Source organism: Taudactylus pleione, unplaced genomic scaffold, assembly GCF_031769625.1.
Source record: "Taudactylus pleione unplaced genomic scaffold, aTauple2 ptg000440l, whole genome shotgun sequence".
NCBI lineage: Eukaryota > Metazoa > Chordata > Amphibia > Anura > Myobatrachidae > Taudactylus > Taudactylus pleione.
In genome coordinates this window covers 2,139,738-2,160,413 of record NW_028284842.1, presented here as the reverse complement: position 1 = coordinate 2,160,413, position 20,676 = coordinate 2,139,738, and the positions used below count along the sequence as shown (strand labels likewise).

Below are 20,676 nucleotides of genomic sequence, written 5' to 3'. Positions count from 1 at the left end.
ACACTCTGCACAGACATAGCTGCCGCAGAGCACCGTACACACTGTGCAGACATAGCTGCCGCAGAGCACCGTACACACTGTGCAGACATAGCTGCCGCAGAGCACCGTACACACTGTACAGACTTAGCTGCCGCAGAGCACCGTACACACTGTACAGACAGCTGCCGCAGAGCACCGTACACACTGTGCAGACATAGCTGCCGCAGAGCACCGTACACACTGCGCAGACATAGCTGCCGCAGAGCACCGTACACACTGTACAGACATAGCTGCCGCAGAGCACCGTACACACTGTACAGACATAGCTGCCGCAGAGCACCGTACACACTGTGCAGACATAGCTGCCGCAGAGCACCGTATGCAGACATAGCTGCCGCAGAGCACCGTACACACTGCACAGACATAGCTGCCGCAGAGCACCGTACACACTGTACAGACAGCTGCCGCAGAGCACCGTACACACTGTGCAGACATAGCTGCCGCAGAGCACCGTACACACTGCGCAGACATAGCTGCCGCAGAGCACCGTACACACTGTACAGACATAGCTGCCGCAGAGCACCGTACACACTGTACAGACATAGCTGCCGCAGAGCACCGTACACACTGTGCAGACATAGCTGCCGCAGAGCACCGTATGCAGACATAGCTGCCGCAGAGCACCGTACACACTGCACAGACATAGCTGCCGCAGAGCACCGTATGCAGACATAGCTGCCGCAGAGCACCGTACACACTGCGCAGACATAGCTGCCGCAGAGCACCGTACACACTGCGCAGACATAGCTGCCGCAGAGCACCGTACACACTGCGCAGACATAGCTGCCGCAGAGCACCGTACACACTGCGCAGACATAGCTGCCGCAGACCACCGTACACATTGTGCAGACATAGCTGCCGCAGAGCACCGTACACACTGTGCAGACATAGCTGCCGCAGAGCACCGTACACACTGTACAGACATAGCTGCCGCAGAGCACCGTACACACTGTACAGACATAGCTGCCGCAGAGCACCGTACACACTGTGCAGACATAGCTGCCGCAGAGCACCGTATGCAGACATAGCTGCCGCAGAGCACCGTACACACTGCACAGACATAGCTGCCGCAGAGCACCGTATGCAGACATAGCTGCCGCAGAGCACCGTACACACTGCGCAGACATAGCTGCCGCAGAGCACCGTACACACTGCGCAGACATAGCTGCCGCAGAGCACCGTACACACTGCGCAGACATAGCTGCCGCAGAGCACCGTACACACTGCGCAGACATAGCTGCCGCATAGCACCGTACACACTGCGCAGACATAGCTGCCGCAGAGCACCGTACACACTGCGCAGACATAGCTGCCGCAGAGCACCGTACACACTGCGCAGACATAGCTGCCGCAGAGCACCGTACACACTGCGCAGACATAGCTGCCGCAGAGCACCGTACACACTGCGCAGACATAGCTGCCGCAGAGCACCGTACACACTGCGCAGACATAGCTGCCGCAGAGCACCGTACACACTGCGCAGACATAGCTGCCGCAGAGCACCGTACACACTGCGCAGACATAGCTGCCGCAGAGCACCGTACACACTGCGCAGACATAGCTGCCGCAGAGCACCGTACACACTGTACAGACTTAGCTGCCGCAGAGCACCGTACACACTGTACAGACATAGCTGCCGCAGAGCACAGTACACACTGTGCAGACATAGCTGCCGCAGAGCACCGTACACACTGTACAGACTTAGCTGCCGCAGAGCACCGTACACACTGTACAGACAGCTGCCGCAGAGCACCGTACACACTGTGCAGACATAGCTGCCGCAGAGCACCGTACACACTGCGCAGACATAGCTGCCGCAGAGCACCGTACACACTGTACAGACATAGCTGCCGCAGAGCACCGTACACACTGTACAGACATAGCTGCCGCAGAGCACCGTACACACTGTGCAGACATAGCTGCCGCAGAGCACCGTATGCAGACATAGCTGCCGCAGAGCACCGTACACACTGCACAGACATAGCTGCCGCAGAGCACCGTATGCAGACATAGCTGCCGCAGAGCACCGTACACACTGCGCAGACATAGCTGCCGCAGAGCACCGTACACACTGCGCAGACATAGCTGCCGCAGAGCACCGTACACACTGCGCAGACATAGCTGCCGCAGAGCACCGTACACACTGCGCAGACATAGCTGCCGCAGACCACCGTACACATTGTGCAGACATAGCTGCCGCAGAGCACCGTACACACTGTGCAGACATAGCTGCCGCAGAGCACCGTACACACTGTGCAGACATAGCTGCCGCAGAGCACCGTACACACTGTACAGACATAGCTGCCGCAGAGCACCGTACACACTGTGCAGACATAGCTGCCGCAGAGCACCGTATGCAGACATAGCTGCCGCAGAGCACCGTACACACTGCACAGACATAGCTGCCGCAGAGCACCGTATGCAGACATAGCTGCCGCAGAGCACCGTACACACTGCGCAGACATAGCTGCCGCAGAGCACCGTACACACTGCGCAGACATAGCTGCCGCAGAGCACCGTACACACTGCGCAGACATAGCTGCCGCAGAGCACCGTACACACTGCGCAGACATAGCTGCCGCATAGCACCGTACACACTGCGCAGACATAGCTGCCGCAGAGCACCGTACACACTGCGCAGACATAGCTGCCGCAGAGCACCGTACACACTGCGCAGACATAGCTGCCGCAGAGCACCGTACACACTGCGCAGACATAGCTGCCGCAGAGCACCGTACACACTGCGCAGACATAGCTGCCGCAGAGCACCGTACACACTGCGCAGACATAGCTGCCGCAGAGCACCGTACACACTGCGCAGACATAGCTGCCGCAGAGCACCGTACACACTGCGCAGACATAGCTGCCGCAGAGCACCGTACACACTGCGCAGACATAGCTGCCGCAGAGCACCGTACACACTGCGCAGACATAGCTGCCGCAGAGCACCGTACACACTGCGCAGACATAGCTGCCGCAGAGCACCGTACACACTGCGCAGACATAGCTGCCGCAGAGCACCGTACACACTGCGCAGACATAGCTGCCGCAGAGCACCGTATGCAGACATAGCTGCCGCAGAGCACCGTACACACTGCGCAGACATAGCTGCCGCAGAGCACCGTACACACTGCGCAGACATAGCTGCCGCAGAGCACCGTACACACTGCGCAGACATAGCTGCCGCAGAGCACCGTACACACTGCGCAGACATAGCTGCCGCAGAGCACCGTACACACTGCGCAGACATAGCTGCCGCAGAGCACCATACACACTGCGCAGACATAGCTGCCGCAGAGCACCGTACACACTGCGCAGACATAGCTGCCGCAGAGCACCGTACACACTGCGCAGACATAGCTGCCGCAGAGCACCGTATACACTGTGCAGAATATCCGATAAAGCTCCTTCATCAGGACAGCGTACACACCTATACAATCAAATGGCCGTTCTCTCTATATCAAAAGAACAGCCCAACAATTGTATAGGTGTGTACACCACGTGCCTATACAGACACACTATACACCACGTGCCTATACAGACACACTATACACCACATGCCTATACAGACACACTATACACCACATGCCTATACAGTCACACTATACACCACATGCCTATACAGTCACACTATACACCACATCCCTATACAGTCAAACTATACACCACATGCCTATACAGACACACTATACACCACATGCCTATACAGTCACACTATACACCACATGCCTATACAGTCACACTATACACCACATGCCTATACAGACACACTATACACCACATGCCTATACAGACTCACTATACACCACATGCCTATACAGACACACTATTCACCACATGCCTATACAGACACACTATACACCACATGCCTATACAGACACACTATACACCACATGCCTATACAGACACACTATACACCACATGTCCATACAGTCACACTATACACCACATGCCTATACAGACACACTATACACCACATACCTATACAGACACACTATACACCAAATACCTATACAGTCATACTATACACCACATACCTATACAGACACACTATACACCACATGCCTATACAGTCACACTATACACCACATGCCTATACAGTCACACTATACACCACGTGCCTATACAGACACACTATACACCACATGTCCATACAGTCACACTATACACCACATGCCTATACAGTCACACTATACACCACATGCCTATACAGTCACACTATACACCACATCCCTATACAGTCAAACTATACACCACATGCCTATACAGACACACTATACACCACATGCCTATACAGTCACACTATACACCACATGCCTATACAGTCACACTATACACCACATGCCTATACAGACACACTATACACCACATGCCTATACAGACTCACTATACACCACATGCCTATACAGACACACTATTCACCACATGCCTATACAGACACACTATACACCACATGCCTATACAGACACACTATACACCACATGCCTATACAGACACACTATACACCACATGTCCATACAGTCACACTATACACCACATGCCTATACAGACACACTATACACCACATACCTATACAGACACACTATACACCAAATACCTATACAGTCATACTATACACCACATACCTATACAGACACACTATACACCACATGCCTATACAGTCACACTATACACCACATGCCTATACAGTCACACTATACACCACGTGCCTATACAGACACACTATACACCACATGCCTATACAGTCACACTATACACCACATGCCTATACAGTCACACTATACACCACATGCCTATACAGACACACTATACACCACATGCCTATACAGACACACTATACACCACATGCCTATACAGTCACACTATACACCACATGCCTTATACAGTCACACTATACACCACATGCCAATACAGTCACACTATACACCACATGCCTATACAGACACACTATTCACCACATGCCTATACAGACACACTATTCACCACATGCCTATACAGTCACACTATACACCACATGCCTTATACAGTCACACTATACACCACATGCCTATACAGACACACTATACACCACATGCCTATACAGACACACTATACACCACATGCCTATACAGTCACACTATACACCACATGCCTATACATACACACTATACACCACATGCCTATACAGTCACACTATACACCACATGCCTTATACAGTCACACTATACACCACATGCCAATACAGTCACACTATACACCACATGCCTATACAGACACACTATTCACCACATGCCTATACAGACACACTATACACCACATGCCTATACAGTCACACTATACACCACATGCCTTATACAGTCACACTATACACCACATGCCTATACAGTCACACTATACACCACATGCCTATACAGTCACACTATACACCACATGCCTATACAGACACACTATACACCACATGCCTATACAGTCACACTATACACCACATGCCTATACAGTCACACTATACACCACATGCCTATACAGTCACACTATACACCACATGCCTATACAGTCACACTATACACCACATGCCTATACAGACACTATACACCACATACCTATACAGACACACTATACACCACATGCCTATACAGACACTATACACCACGTGCATTTAGAGTATTTGGATTTGCAGCACTTACATTGGAGCATGTACTGTATATAGCAGATACAAGACTGGATATAGAGATGGAGGGATTAGCACTGCTGCACACAAGTGACTGTGCTAATCCGTCCATCAAATGCAAAAGGAGGCGTCAGACACCCTTTGCTGCATCTGTGCGATCTCATCACTGTCACCGAGGTTGCAGCCTGGGATCACCATTGGAACAATCACTATCACTGTTGCCCATCTCGCCAATATGTAATATGTAATAACATAGCGTATGCATTGCGTATGTTATTACATATTGCATAGCGTATGTTATTACATATTGCATATCGAATGTTATTACATATTGAATAACGAATGTATTAGATATTGCATAGCGTATGTTATTACATATTGCATAACGTATGTTATTACACATTGCATAACGAATGTTATAATGTATTCTTGGATGAAATCTCTGAATCAGGCCCTTAGTCTATAGGGAAATCATTATTTAAATTTAAGGGGCTCATTTATCACCAAGTTTAAAACTTTCACAATAAGGATAAGAGTACAATGCGCTGGTGTCCAGCCATATTTACTCTGACTTCAAAATGCCAAATTACACAGGGGGCTCTGCTCCCCGCAAAGACAATATAACAGAAAAAATGAAAAGTGGAGCAACATCAAGAATTCAATAAATTTTTTACACATTATTAGACTTATATAAATAGTTTTTTTTTTATTAAATAATCTTTACTGTACTACACTTCATTTTGTGCATACGTTTGTATTTCATGTTATTGTTGCATTTGTACATAATGTGACAGAAATATGCTGATTTGCTTTATTTACAGATGCAGAACGTCAGAGGCCTGAGTGGAAACTAGAGATGTGCGCCGACCCCGTGTCTTGGTTTTGGATCTGGATCTCCCCTGGTTTTGGATCTGGATTGGTTTTGCCAAAACCTCACCCCCGTGTTTTGTTTTCAGCTAAAATCACAGAAAATGGGCATTTTTTGTTCCTACAGTATTAATAACCTCAATAACATTTATTTCCACTCATTTCCAGTCAATTTTGACCACCTCACAGCTCACAATATTGAATTTTTTCATCTAGTTAAAGGGCCAAAAGATTGCATCCAGCTTGCTGGCTCAAAACTGATTGATATAATTATTAATAGAGTTGCAGACTGTGCAAGATGATGGTTGGGATACCCTTGAGGATTGAAGAATTGATAGTTGACGGTGCAGCCCCTGGCTGTAACATTGATAATAAATTAATTAAAAAACAATTCTTTGGGTGCAGCCCCTGGCTTTTAAATCGATAATAATTAAAAAAACAATTATTTGGGTGCAGCCCCTGGCTGCATAATTAATAAAAATAAATTAATTGGTGCAGCCCCTGGCTGTAAAATTGATAATAAATTATTTAAAAAACAATCAATTGGGTGCAGCCCCTGGCTGAATAATTAATAAATAGAAATTCATTGATACAGACCCTGGCTGTAAAATTGATGATAAATTAATTTAAAAACAAATCATTGGTTCCTAAACCAACCATAACATTAATTTAAAATGTCAGGCAGCAATGCCCCAACCAGCACATAATGGAAAGGAAAAAGGTGCAAGATGGAATAGTCCTTGGGCCCTCCCACCCACCTTTATGTTGTATACGAGACAGGACAGTTTAACAAACCAATCGTTTCAGCGACAAGGACCGCCAATTGTGGCTGAAATTATTGGTTTGTTTGGATCCCCATAAAACAAGCTACCAATGTGCATTGGACATAGATATGAAAATGATCCCATACACAAACTGACTTTACATTAGATGTTGTCGTTGTCCTCGTCATCCCCATCAGTGTGTACATTCTCTTCTTCACACAAAATTAATTTTTCCCTGCTGGAATCCACCATAGGCGCCTCTGTAATTTTTGATGTAACTGTTGGTAGAGGTCTTCCTCATGGAATTTATAATTCATTTTAATGAACATCATCTTTTCCACATTTTGAGGTAGTAACCTCCTACGCCGATCACTGACAAGTTTGGCAGCTGCACTGAAAACTATTTTGGAGTACACACTGGAGGGTGGGCAACTTAAGTAATGCAAAGCCAATTTGCGTATGGGACTCCAAATTGCCTCTTTTTCCTGCCAGTACTGAAAGGGACTGTCTGACACGCCTATTAGGCATGTCAGACAGTGCTACTATGCCTAATAGGCATGTCTATGCTATGTCTGAAATAGTCCTCCACCATTCTGTGAATGGAGACCGCATCACACATAGTCACGGTAGAAGACATGTCACTAGTAGGCAGTTCTCTCAGGCCCGACCAGATGTAATTTTTTGGTGAACGATCTGCATGACCAGCAGGCATTCCATAAGGAAAATTTAGGCCCTCATTCAGAGCCGTACGCTCTGAGCAGAGCGCACGCTCTGAATGAGGGCCGGCCTCCATAACTATGGAGCGTCCTCCTGGACGCCCGTATAGCTGTGGGTCACCACCCACAGCCTATACGAGCGTGCAGTTTGATGGCCGCGATGGTCATGACCATCGCGACCATCGAAACTGCGATCCGGAGCCTGCGGTTGAGGTTTTCAACCGCAAGGCCCGGAGTGATTTTGGCTCTATCAGAGCCAAAGTCACTCCCACTGACATCACTAGTGATGTCAGTGGGCCGGCTTCTGACGGGAGGCGCTCCCTTAGGAACCTCAGGCACGCCCCCGGTATGCCCACCAAAGGGGGCGTGCTGTCAATCAACATCGACAGCACGCCCCCTTAGATCAGACACAACGAGCGAAGGAAAGTCCTTCGCTCATTGCGTCTGGCGCATGTGCACGACGGAGCTCCCTCCGTCATGCGCATGCTCAGTGCAGAACATCAACCCACTTGCGAGCGGACAGCCGCTCGCGAGTGGGTCTGAATCAGGCCCTTAGTTTTTTCCTGGCACTGCAGAACTGAAGGAGGAGATGAAGGCATTTCACGTGCGGCTGCAGCTGACAATTTTTTTACCAACAGCTCTTTGCATAGTTTTAGATTTCGGTCTGTTGGAAAAAAAACTCACAAGGTAGGACTTATACCTAGGATCCAGAATGGTCGCCAAAATATATTTTTCAGATTTCAATAGAATGACGACTCTTGGATCCCGGTGAAGTGAATCAAGGGCTTGATCCACCAGTCTGACATACTTTGCGCAATCGCTCCGTTTCACCTCCTCCTTCAGTTTCTCCAGCTGTTTTTGCAAAAGTCCGATGAGGGGAATGACCTGGCAGTGTCTGAACTAACTTCACGTGTGGCAAGTTCAAAGGGTTTGAGAACCTTGAACAACACGGTAAGTATTCTCCACTGCACTTGAGTAAGGTGCATTCCCCCTCCACAGCCTATGTTACAGGCCGTTGTATTGCCCTGGATGGCATTTTGCTTTTCCACCATCCTATAGACATTAAACATGTGTTGACATGTGTTGATAAATAGACAATTAGTGAAGTAAATCATGATTAGCTAGTCGTGGTAACCAATTTCCTGTGATTGGACCTATTAAGCTCCTTATTTAAGATGAAGGACAGTACCATGGGCATCCAGCTTGAAAAAGTCCCAGGAACGGGATGAAACGTGTTGCTGCCCGTACCTGTCCTTGTGTCCTGTTTTGTAACCTGCTCCTGCAAGTGGTCTGAGTATTTGCAGCTTTCCGATCCCGGTGTGAGGGGATTTACAAGACGTGGCCACGCATACTCCTCCACCCGGCAAAACCCCCTTGGCTTCCTCCCAGTCCCAGCCTCCGGCAGAGAGCCTTGGAACGTGATTTTTGCTGCAATACAAAGGAGACTGATATCCGATCCGGCTAGTATCTCTCCACACAGTGTTCTCTCACCGGCTGTAGTGTAATCTTGTGATCGGTCAGTACCTACTTTGCTCCAATACAGTGTGCGCCCGACGGGGTGACACTTTGAGCTTACAAACCATTCACTATTTACAATATACAAGTCTCAGACTGGTCTCATTGTGGCTACCTGTTAGGATATTCTAACTGCAGGCTAGCGGTTACAATGTTACAGCATACAGCTACAAATCAGCCAGGTGTGTTTTATGTGAATTTAATACTCTGGAATTCTTCTGTGCAGTGACTACCTTTCCAGCGATTCCTCAACTTAGCACAACCATTCTGTATATTCTCCCTGTGCTTGCGTGGGTTTCCTCCGGGTGCTCCGGTTTCCTCCCACACTCCAAAAATATACTGGTAGGTATATTGGCTCCCAACACAAAATGAACCCTAGTGTGTATGCGTGTACATGTGATAGGGATCATAGAGTGTAAGCTCCACTGGGGCAGGGACTGATGTGAATGGTAAGATATTCTCTGTAAAGCGCTGCGGAATATGTGTGCGCTATATAAATAACTGGTAATAAATAATAAATAAATTACTACCATTTACACACCAGCTAGTTCAATTGAATTTTATTGCATGTATTTATTGTATTGTGTATATGTTTTATGGTTATATTGAACCCTTGTTGAATTTATATTCCAATTGGTACATTATTATATTAAATCTAATTTATACTGTTTCCTTTCCAGCGCGGTTATCTTATTTTTTCTTCAGTGTTTGCGGGGTTGCAATTTGTTCCCCTTCCTTATTTACCGCTTCAGGTCACTTGTAGTAGTTCTAGTGTGTTGTAGGCAATACACCTACCCAGTGGGCTGTCACATGACTGTGACAGCCCACTGGGTAGGTGTATTGCCTACAACAGCAACAGCAACATCTCCCAAAAGACAGCTGATACAGAGGCAGGATACTCTTTGTATAACTTTTTTCACTAAGAGGCATACCACTGAGAACCTCTTAGAAAAACTCAGGGAAATCATTGCTAAATGGCTTACCCCACTTGGACTCTCCTCAGGATTTGTGATTTCGGACAATGCCGCCAATATTGTGAGAGCATTACATCTGGGCGAATTCCAACACGTCCCATGTTTTGCTCACACAATTAATTTGGTGGTACAACATTTTTTAAAAAATGACAAGGGCGTGCAGGAGATGCTCTCCATGGCCCGCAAAATATCCAGACATTTTAGACATTGGGCAACCGCTTGTCAAAGATTGCATGACCAGTAGGTACTGTTAAATTTGCCCTGCCATCAGCTGAAGCAAAAGGTAGTAACTCGGTGGAAATCTACCCTCTATAGGCTTCAGCGGATGGAGGAGCAAAAAAATACCCAGCGAGAGCAGCACTGCTAGCGAGGTCACAGGCTGGTATCACCATAGCGACCATCGGTCACGTTGGTGGACGTCACAAGGCCGCCAGCCAGCTAAGCCTCACCTTACTCCTGGCCCTTGTCACTCCCAGAAACTGTGAAAAGACTAGATCAGGTCCTTAGCTATACAGTATCTGCGATCAGTTGCGATCACTCCTGGTTGCAATTGTGTTTGCTATCCTGTTAGTAATTGTGACTGTGTACCGGTGAGTGTGTTTAAAATGCTATTGCAGTTCTGTAGTTGATCGCACTTTTATGCGTACGCTGTTGCAGTTGCGATTCGTGCTGATTCAGGCCATAGCGCAGTGTGTTCGGCCTCTATGGAATCGGATGGTTGGTCTGATAAATAATAAACCGCACATTAGATGCGACCTCCCGATCCCGGCTGTTGCAGGAGCATTATAAACCGATTTTCGGCTAATGCTCCTGTATCGGGACTGCGCACTCACCTACACAATCCAAAGGCTGTTCTCTCAGTATCAAAAGAATGGCCCAACGATTGTATAGGTGTATACCCAGCTTATTACGGAGAAGTTACCCAGATTGTACCCATCCCCCAGACAGCAGACACACAGGAGCAAATGAGTTTATTCTGCTTTACAATTGTATTTCTCTGTCATTTTGTAATTAGCCCTGTGGCACCGACCTGTCACAATGTATCACCCATAGGATGAATATTCTTGTAACTAGTATCAGGCAGAATCACTGAGTAAGACTGATACCTGCACCAATCATACACCGAACAACCTTTGTACATATAGTGAGTGATTTCCATCTATTACGCAGAGTCCATTAGACTGAGGGGACCGGGGGTCTCCCCCTACACAATAAGGCTTCTGTGCTCCAATCATCTGTATAAGAAGCATCAGTCTCATAGAAAGTATTTACTATCATTCTAATCTGGGGGGACGGGATTTCCGCCTAATGTCTTACATACCGATGGTGAGGATGATAAATACCAGACCCTGTACAACGGATGCCATCTATAGGATATGTCCTGTATTATTAAGCCTTTTCCATTTAGTATTTAACAGGCATATAATATGAAGTGTATTACGTTAATGTTAAATCTAATTTTGCTTATGAATTATGTCGTAGGGCCTGATTCAGAGCCGGACGCAATTAGCGCTCGCTCGTCCAGAAAATAGGGGATGGCTATTCAAATGAACCGTTCGCTGTTTGCGGTCTTTTCACGCCTCTAGGTCTGAACGAGCGAACAAAACTTGCTGTCGTTTTTTGGGAAACTACGCCCCCTGGCCGCTTGCCTCCTACGTTATGTCCGCTATTTATTAGATTAATCGAGTACATCGACCAGGGTATGAACTGCTCGCTATTCTTGTGGTTGGTTTTTGCTACCGCTATATTGCGAGCAGTTCTGACTATAAAACAACCCAGTGACGTGGTCAATGACGCTGCTGTATTAATTATGCACACCCATAAAACGCCCGTTTTGACCTTTAAGCACGCCTGCGTTCTGATCTCCACTCCCCGTTTTCAAGCACCTTCCCCTGTTACCACCCACATACGCCTCCTCCTGTTACTGAAATTATCAAGCATTCGCTATTTTGCGAGCACATGAATTTCGACCGCACTGACTGGTTCGTGCATGCGTATAACGATCCGTACACATGCGCAGTTGGGCAAACATCGCTCGGAGCGAACGAGCTGCCGCTTACGAGTGGCTCTGAATCAGGCCCTAAGTTTGTAATATTAGTGTGAATACTGTAACCACACACCAAACCAATGATCCCAGCGCTAATCTGGAAGTCCAAATACTGTAACCACACTTTATATCATGTTTGTATTTTGTTTTCTATACAGGATTGACCTTGTGCTACAGCCTAGGACAGGGACATTCAACATGTGGACCTTCAGCTGCTGTGGAACTACACGTCCCAGCATACCCTGCCATAATTTAAGCATTCAGCCATAGGGAAACTGTGACAAGGCATCTTGGGATGTGTAGTTCAACAGCAGCTGGGGGCTACAGGTTGAATACCCCTGGTCTCGGAGGACATTATTAATATGTGGGAATAGCTTAGTACAGTATTCGGAATTGTATATTACTGAAGCTACACAGTACTGTAGCTAATGGAGGTTACACAGATATCAGCCCTAGTTATGTGCGTTCATTGGGTGTCTCCTTAGTACCTCTGTCTGTGCCTGTCGTTATCTCTTCATGCCATAAGGATGGAAGTGCTAATGTTTCCTGCATAGTAGAGGACGGGATGAATGCCTCATATACATGGACTGTGGATGGGGAATACTTTCATGGAAATAACAATAACATCACTTTACGTGAGAAATATTTCATCCCTGGTGCAATAAATGTCACATGTTCTGTAACAAACCCCATCAGCAACAGCACCAGTAACCCGACCGAAATCTCATGTACAGGTGAGTGGGGACTCTAATATAAAGTACACGCATACTCTGCTCCCTATTCTCACCCTGTGCTATCACCTCATACTCTGCTCCCTATTCTCACCCTGTGCTATCACCTCATACTCTGCTCCCTATTCTCTGCTCCCTATTCTCTCACCCACTACTATTACATCATACTTTACTCCCTATTCTCTACTCCCCCTCTACTATTACCTCATACTCTACTCCCTATTCTCTACTATCCCTCTACTATTACCTCATACTCTGCTCCCTATTCTCACCCTCTACTATCACCTCATACTCTACTCCCTATTCTCACCCTCTACTATCACTTCATACTCTACTCCCTATTCTCTCCCTCTACTATCACCTCATACTCTACTCCCTATTCTCTCCCTCTACTATCACCTCATACTCTGCTCCCTATTCTCTCCTCACCATCTACTAACACCTCATATTCTGCTCCCTATTCTCTCCTCACCATCTACTATCACCTCATACTCTACTCCCTATTCTCTCCCTCTACTAACACCTCATATTCTGCTCCCTATTCTCTCCTCACCATCTACTATCACCTCATACTTTGCTCCCTATTCTCTCCTGACCATCTACTATCACCTCATACTCTGCTCCCTATTCTCTCCTGACCATCTACTATCACCTCATACTCTGCTCCCTATTCTCTCCTCACCATCTACTAACACCTCATACTCTGCTCCCTATTCTCTCCTGACCATCTATTATTACCTCCTACTCTGCTCCCTATTCTCTCCTGACCATCTACTATCACCTCATACTCTGCTCCCTATTCTCTCCTGACCATCTACTATCACCTCATTCTCTGCTCCCTATTCTCTCCTCACCCTCTACTATTACCTCATACTCTGCTCCCTATTCTCTCCTCACCCTCTACTATTACATCATACTCTACTCCCTATTTACACCCTCTACTATCACCTCATACTCTGCTCCCTATTCTTTCCTCCTCTGCTATCACTTCATACTCTGCTCCCTATTCTCTCCTCACCATCTACTAACACCTCATACTCTGCTCCGTATTCTCTCCTCAACCTCTACTAACACCTCATACTCTGCTCCCTATTCTCTCCTGACCATCTATTATTACCTCCTACTCTGCTCCCTATTCTCTCCTGACCATCTACTATCACCTCATTCTCTGCTCCCTATTCTCTACTCAACCTCTACTATCACCTAATACTCTGCTCCCTATTCTCTCCTCACCATCTACTATTACCTCATACTCTGCTCCCTATTGTCTCCACACCTTCTACTATCACTTCATACTCTGCTCCCTATTCTTTCCTCACGCCCTCTCCTCACACTCTGCTCCCACCTCACGCCCTGCTCCCTCCTCACGCCCTGCTCCCTCCTCATGCCCTGCCCTCTCCTCATGCCCTGCCCTCTCCTAATGCCCTGCTCTCTCCTCACGCCCTGCTCTCTTCTCACACCCTGCTCCCTCCTCACACCCTGATCTCTCCTCACACTTTGCTCCCTCTGCTCCCTCCTCACACCCTGCTCCCTCCTCACACCCTACTCCCTCCTCACACTTTGCTCCGTCTGCTTTCTCCTCACACCCTGCTCTCTCCTCACACCCTGCTCCCTCCTCACACCCTGCTCTCTCCTCACACCCTGCTCCCTCCTCACACCCTGCTCTCTCCTCACACCCTGCTCTCTCCTCACACCCTGCTCTCTCCTCACACTTTGCTCCGTCTGCTTTCTCCATACACCCTGCTCTCTCCTCACACCCTGCTCTCTCCTCACACCCTGCTCTCTCCTCACACCCTGCTCCCTCCTCACACCCTGCTCTCTCCTGACACCCTGTTCTCTCCTCACACCCTGCTCTCTCCTCACACCCTGCTCTCTCCTCACACCCTGCTCTCTCCTCACACCCTGCTCCCTCCTCACACCCTGCTCTCTCCTGACACCCTGTTCTCTCCTCACACCCTGCTCTCTCCTAACACACTGCTCCCTCCTCACACCCTGCTCCCTCCTCACATCCTGCTCTCTCCTGACACCCTGCTCTCTTCTCACACTCTGCTCTCTCCTCACACTCTGCTCTCTCCTCACACCCTGCTCTCTCCTCACACCCTGCTCTCTCCTCACTCCCTGCTCTCTCCTCACACCCTGCTCTCTCCTCACACTCTGCTCTCTTCTCACACCCTGCTCTCTCCTCACACTCTGCTCCCTCCTCACACTCTGCTCTCTCCTCACACCCTGCTCTCTCCTCACACCCCGCTCTCTTCTCACACCCCGCTCTCTTCTCACGCCCTGCCCTCTCCTCATGCCCTGCTCTCTCATCACACTTTGCTCCCTCTGCTCCCTCCTCACACCCTGCTCCCTCCTCACACCCTGCTCTCTCCTCACACTTTGCTCCCTCTGCTTTCTCCATACACCCTGCTCTCTCCTCACACCCCGCTCTCTCCTCACACCCTGCTCCCTCCTCACACCCTGCTCTCATCACACTTTGCTCCCTCTGCTCCCTTTTCACACCCTGCTCCCTCCTCACACCCTGCTCTCTCCTCACACTTTGCTCCGTCTGCTTTCTCCATACACCCTGCTCTCTCCTCACACCCTGCTCTCTCCTCACACCCTGCTCTCTCCTCAAACCCTGCTCTCTCCTCACACTCTGCTCTCTCCTCACACTCTGCTCTCTCCTCACACCCTGCTCTCTCCTCACACCCTGCTATCTTCTCACACTGCTCCCTTTGCTCCCTCCTCACACCCTGCTCCCTCCTCACACCCTGCTCTCTCCTCACACTTTGCTCCCTCTGCTTTCTCCATACACCCTGCTCTCTCCTCACACCCTGCTCTCTCCTCACACCCTGCTCCCTCCTCACACCCTGCTCTCATCACACTTTGCTCCCTCTGCTCCCTCTTCACACCCTGCTCCCTCCTCACACCCTGCTCTCTCCTCACACTTTGCTCCCTCTGCTTTCTCCATACACCCTGCTCTCTCCTTACACTCTGCTCTCTCCTCACACTCTGCTCTCTCCTCACACTCTGCTCTCTCCTCACACCCTGCTCTCTTCTCACACTGCTCCCTTTGCTCCGTCCTCACACCCTGCTCCCTCCTCACACCCTGCTCTCTCCTCACACTTTGCTCCCTCTGCTTTCTCCATACACCCTGCTCTCTCCTCACACCCTGCTCTCTCCTCACACCCTGCTCTCTCCTCACACCCTGCTCTCTTCTCACACTGCTCCCTTTGCTCCCTCCTCACACACTGCTCCCTCCTCACACCCTGCTCTCTCCTCACACTTTGCTCCCTCTGCTTTCTCCATACACCCTGCTCTCTCCTCACACCCTGCTCTCTCCTCACACCCTGCTCTCTCCTCATACCCTGCTCTCCTCCCACCCTGCTCTCTCCTCACACCCTGCTCTCTTCTCACACTGCTCCCTTTGCTCCCTCCTCACACCCTGCTCCCTCCTCACACCCTGCTCTCTCCTCACACTTTGCTCCCTCTGCTTTCTCCATACACCCTGCTCTCTCCTCACACCCTGCTCTCTCCTCACACCCTGCTATCTCTGCACACCCTGTTCTCTCCTCACACCCTGCTCTCTCCTCACACCCTGCTCTCTCCGCACACCCTGCTCTCTCCTCATACCCTGATCCCTCCTCACACACTGCTCTCTCCTCACACCCTGCTCCCTCCTCACACCCTGCTCTCTCCTCACACCCTGCTCTCTCCTCACACCCTGCTCTCTCCTCACACTTTGCTCCCACTGCTCCCTCCTCATACCCTGCTCCCTCCTCACACCCTGCTCTCTCCTCACACTTTGCTCCCTCTGCTCCTTCCTCACACCCTGCTCCCTCCTCACACCCTGCTCTCTCCTCACACTTTGCTCCATCTGCTTTCTCCATACACCCTGCTCTCTCCTCACACCCTGCTCTCTCCTCACACCCTGCTCCCTCCTCACACCCTGCTCTCTCCTCACACCCTGCTCTCTCCTCACACTTTGCTCCGTCTGCATTCTCCATACACCCTGCTCTCTCCTCACACCCTGCTCCCACCTCACACCCTGCTCTCTCCTCACACCCTGCTCCCTCCTCACACCCTGCTCTCTCCTCACACTTTGCTCCATCTGCTTTCTCCATACACCCTGCTCTCTCCTCACACCCTGCTCTCTCCTCACACCCTGCTCCCTCCTCACACCCTGCTCTCATCACACTTTGCTCCCTCTGCTCCCTCTTCACACCCTGCTCCCTCCTCACACCCTGCTCTCTCCTCACACTTTGCTCCCTCTGCTTTCTCCATACACCCTGCTCTCTCCTTACACTCTGCTCTCTCCTCACACTCTGCTCTCTCCTCACTCTCTGCTCTCTCCTCACACCCTGCTCTCTTCTCACACTGCTCCCTTTGCTCCGTCCTCACACCCTGCTCCCTCCTCACACCCTGCTCTCTCCTCACACTTTGCTCCCTCTGCTTTCTCCATACACCCTGCTCTCTCCTCACACCCTGCTCTCTCCTCACACCCTGCTCTCTCCTCACACCCTGCTCTCTTCTCACACTGCTCCCTTTGCTCCCTCCTCACACACTGCTCCCTCCTCACACCCTGCTCTCTCCTCACACTTTGCTCCCTCTGCTTTCTCCATACACCCTGCTCTCTCCTCACACCCTGCTCTCTCCTCACACCCTGCTCTCTCCTCATACCCTGCTCTCCTCCCACCCTGCTCTCTCCTCACACCCTGCTCTCTTCTCACACTGCTCCCTTTGCTCCCTCCTCACACCCTGCTCCCTCCTCACACCCTGCTCTCTCCTCATACCCTGCTCTCCACATCCTGCTCTCTCCTGACACCCTGCTCTCTTCTCACACTCTGCTCTCTCCTCACACTCTGCTCTCTCCTCACACCCTGCTCTCTCCTCACACCCTGCTCTCTCCTCACTCCCTGCTCTCTCCTCACTCCCTGCTCTCTCCTCACACCCTGCTCCCTCCTCACGCCCTGCTCCCTCCTCATGCCCTGCCCTCTCCTCATGCCCTGCCCTCTCCTAATGCCCTGCTCTCTCCTCACGCCCTGCTCTCTTCTCACACCCTGCTCCCTCCTCACACCCTGATCTCTCCTCACACTTTGCTCCCTCTGCTCCCTCCTCACACCCTGCTCCCTCCTCACACCCTACTCCCTCCTCACACTTTGCTCCGTCTGCTTTCTCCTCACACCCTGCTCTCTCCTCACACCCTGCTCCCTCCTCACACCCTGCTCTCTCCTCACACCCTGCTCCCTCCTCACACCCTGCTCTCTCCTCACACCCTGCTCTCTCCTCACACCCTGCTCTCTCCTCACACTTTGCTCCGTCTGCTTTCTCCATACACCCTGCTCTCTCCTCACACCCTGCTCTCTCCTCACACCCTGCTCTCTCCTCACACCCTGCTCCCTCCTCACACCCTGCTCTCTCCTGACACCCTGTTCTCTCCTCACACCCTGCTCTCTCCTCACACCCTGCTCTCTCCTCACACCCTGCTCTCTCCTCACACCCTGCTCCCTCCTCACACCCTGCTCTCTCCTGACACCCTGTTCTCTCCTCACACCCTGCTCTCTCCTAACACACTGCTCCCTCCTCACACCCTGCTCCCTCCTCACATCCTGCTCTCTCCTGACACCCTGCTCTCTTCTCACACTCTGCTCTCTCCTCACACTCTGCTCTCTCCTCACACCCTGCTCTCTCCTCACTCCCTGCTCTCTCCTCACTCCCTGCTCTCTCCTCACACCCTGCTCTCTCCTCACACTCTGCTCTCTTCTCACACCCTGCTCTCTCCTCACACTCTGCTCCCTCCTCACACTCTGCTCTCTCCTCACACCCTGCTCTCTCCTCACACCCCGCTCTCTTCTCACACCCCGCTCTCTTCTCACGCCCTGCCCTCTCCTCATGCCCTGCTCTCTCATCACACTTTGCTCCCTCTGCTCCCTCCTCACACCCTGCTCCCTCCTCACACCCTGCTCTCTCCTCACACTTTGCTCCCTCTGCTTTCTCCATACACCCTGCTCTCTCCTCACACCCCGCTCTCTCCTCACACCCTGCTCCCTCCTCACACCCTGCTCTCATCACACTTTGCTCCCTCTGCTCCCTTTTCACACCCTGCTCCCTCCTCACACCCTGCTCTCTCCTCACACTTTGCTCCGTCTGCTTTCTCCATACACCCTGCTCTCTCCTCACACCCTGCTCTCTCCTCACACCCTGCTCTCTCCTCAAACCCTGCTCTCTCCTCACACTCTGCTCTCTCCTCACACTCTGCTCTCTCCTCACACCCTGCTCTCTCCTCACACCCTGCTCTCTTCTCACACTGCTCCCTTTGCTCCCTCCTCACACCCTGCTCCCTCCTCACACCCTGCTCTCTCCTCACACTTTGCTCCCTCTGCTTTCTCCATACACCCTGCTCTCTCCTCACACCCTGCTCTCTCCTCACACCCTGCTCCCTCCTCACACCCTGCTCTCATCACACTTTGCTCCCTCTGCTCCCTCTTCACACCCTGCTCCCTCCTCACACCCTGCTCTCTCCTCACACTTTGCTCCCTCTGCTTTCTCCATACACCCTGCTCTCTCCTTACACTCTGCTCTCTCCTCACACTCTGCTCTCTCCTCACACTCTGCTCTCTCCTCACACCCTGCTCTCTTCTCACACTGCTCCCTTTGCTCCGTCCTCACACCCTGCTCCCTCCTCACACCCTGCTCTCTCCTCACACTTTGCTCCCTCTGCTTTCTCCATACACCCTGCTCTCTCCTCACACCCTGCTCTCTCCTCACACCCTGCTCTCTCCTCACACCCTGCTCTCTTCTCACACTGCTCCCTTTGCTCCCTCCTCACACACTGCTCCCTCCTCACACCCTGCTCTCTCCTCACACTTTGCTCCCTCTGCTTTCTCCATACACCCTGCTCTCTCCTCACACCCTGCTCTCTCCTCACACCCTGCTCTCTCCTCATACCCTGCTCTCCTCCCACCCTGCTCTCTCCTCACACCCTGCTCTCTTCTCACACTGCTCCCTTTGCTCCCTCCTCACACCCTGCTCCCTCCTCACACCCTGCTCTCTCCTCACACTTTGCTCCCTCTGCTTTCTCCATACACCCTGCTCTCTCCTCACACCCTGCTCTCTCCTCACACCCTGCTATCTCTGCACACCCTGTTCTCTCCTCACACCCTGCTCTCTCCTCACACCCTGCTCTCTCCGCACACCCTGCTCTCTCCTCATACCCTGATCCCTCCTCACACACTGCTCTCTCCTCACACCCTGCTCCCTCCTCACACCCTGCTCTCTCCTCACACCCTGCTCTCTCCTCACACCCTGCTCTCTCCTCACACTTTGCTCCCACTGCTCCCTCCTCATACCCTGCTCCCTCCTCACACCCTGCTCTCTCCTCACACTTTGCTCCC

General features: G+C 50.7%; 1 protein-coding gene across 1 annotated transcript in view; it reads left to right on the top strand.

The window, feature by feature from the left end:
• Window positions 1-13,054: 13,054 nt before the first annotated feature.
• Window positions 13,055-20,676, top strand: part of LOC148505738 (uncharacterized) — a gene marked incomplete at its 5' end in the record, with an annotated part of 441,920 nt that continues 434,298 nt past the window's right edge. The window contains one exon of the mRNA XM_088447799.1: window positions 13,055-13,303. Within this exon, the coding sequence (XP_088303925.1) occupies window positions 13,055-13,303 (249 nt within the window). The remainder of the gene's footprint in view (window positions 13,304-20,676) is intronic.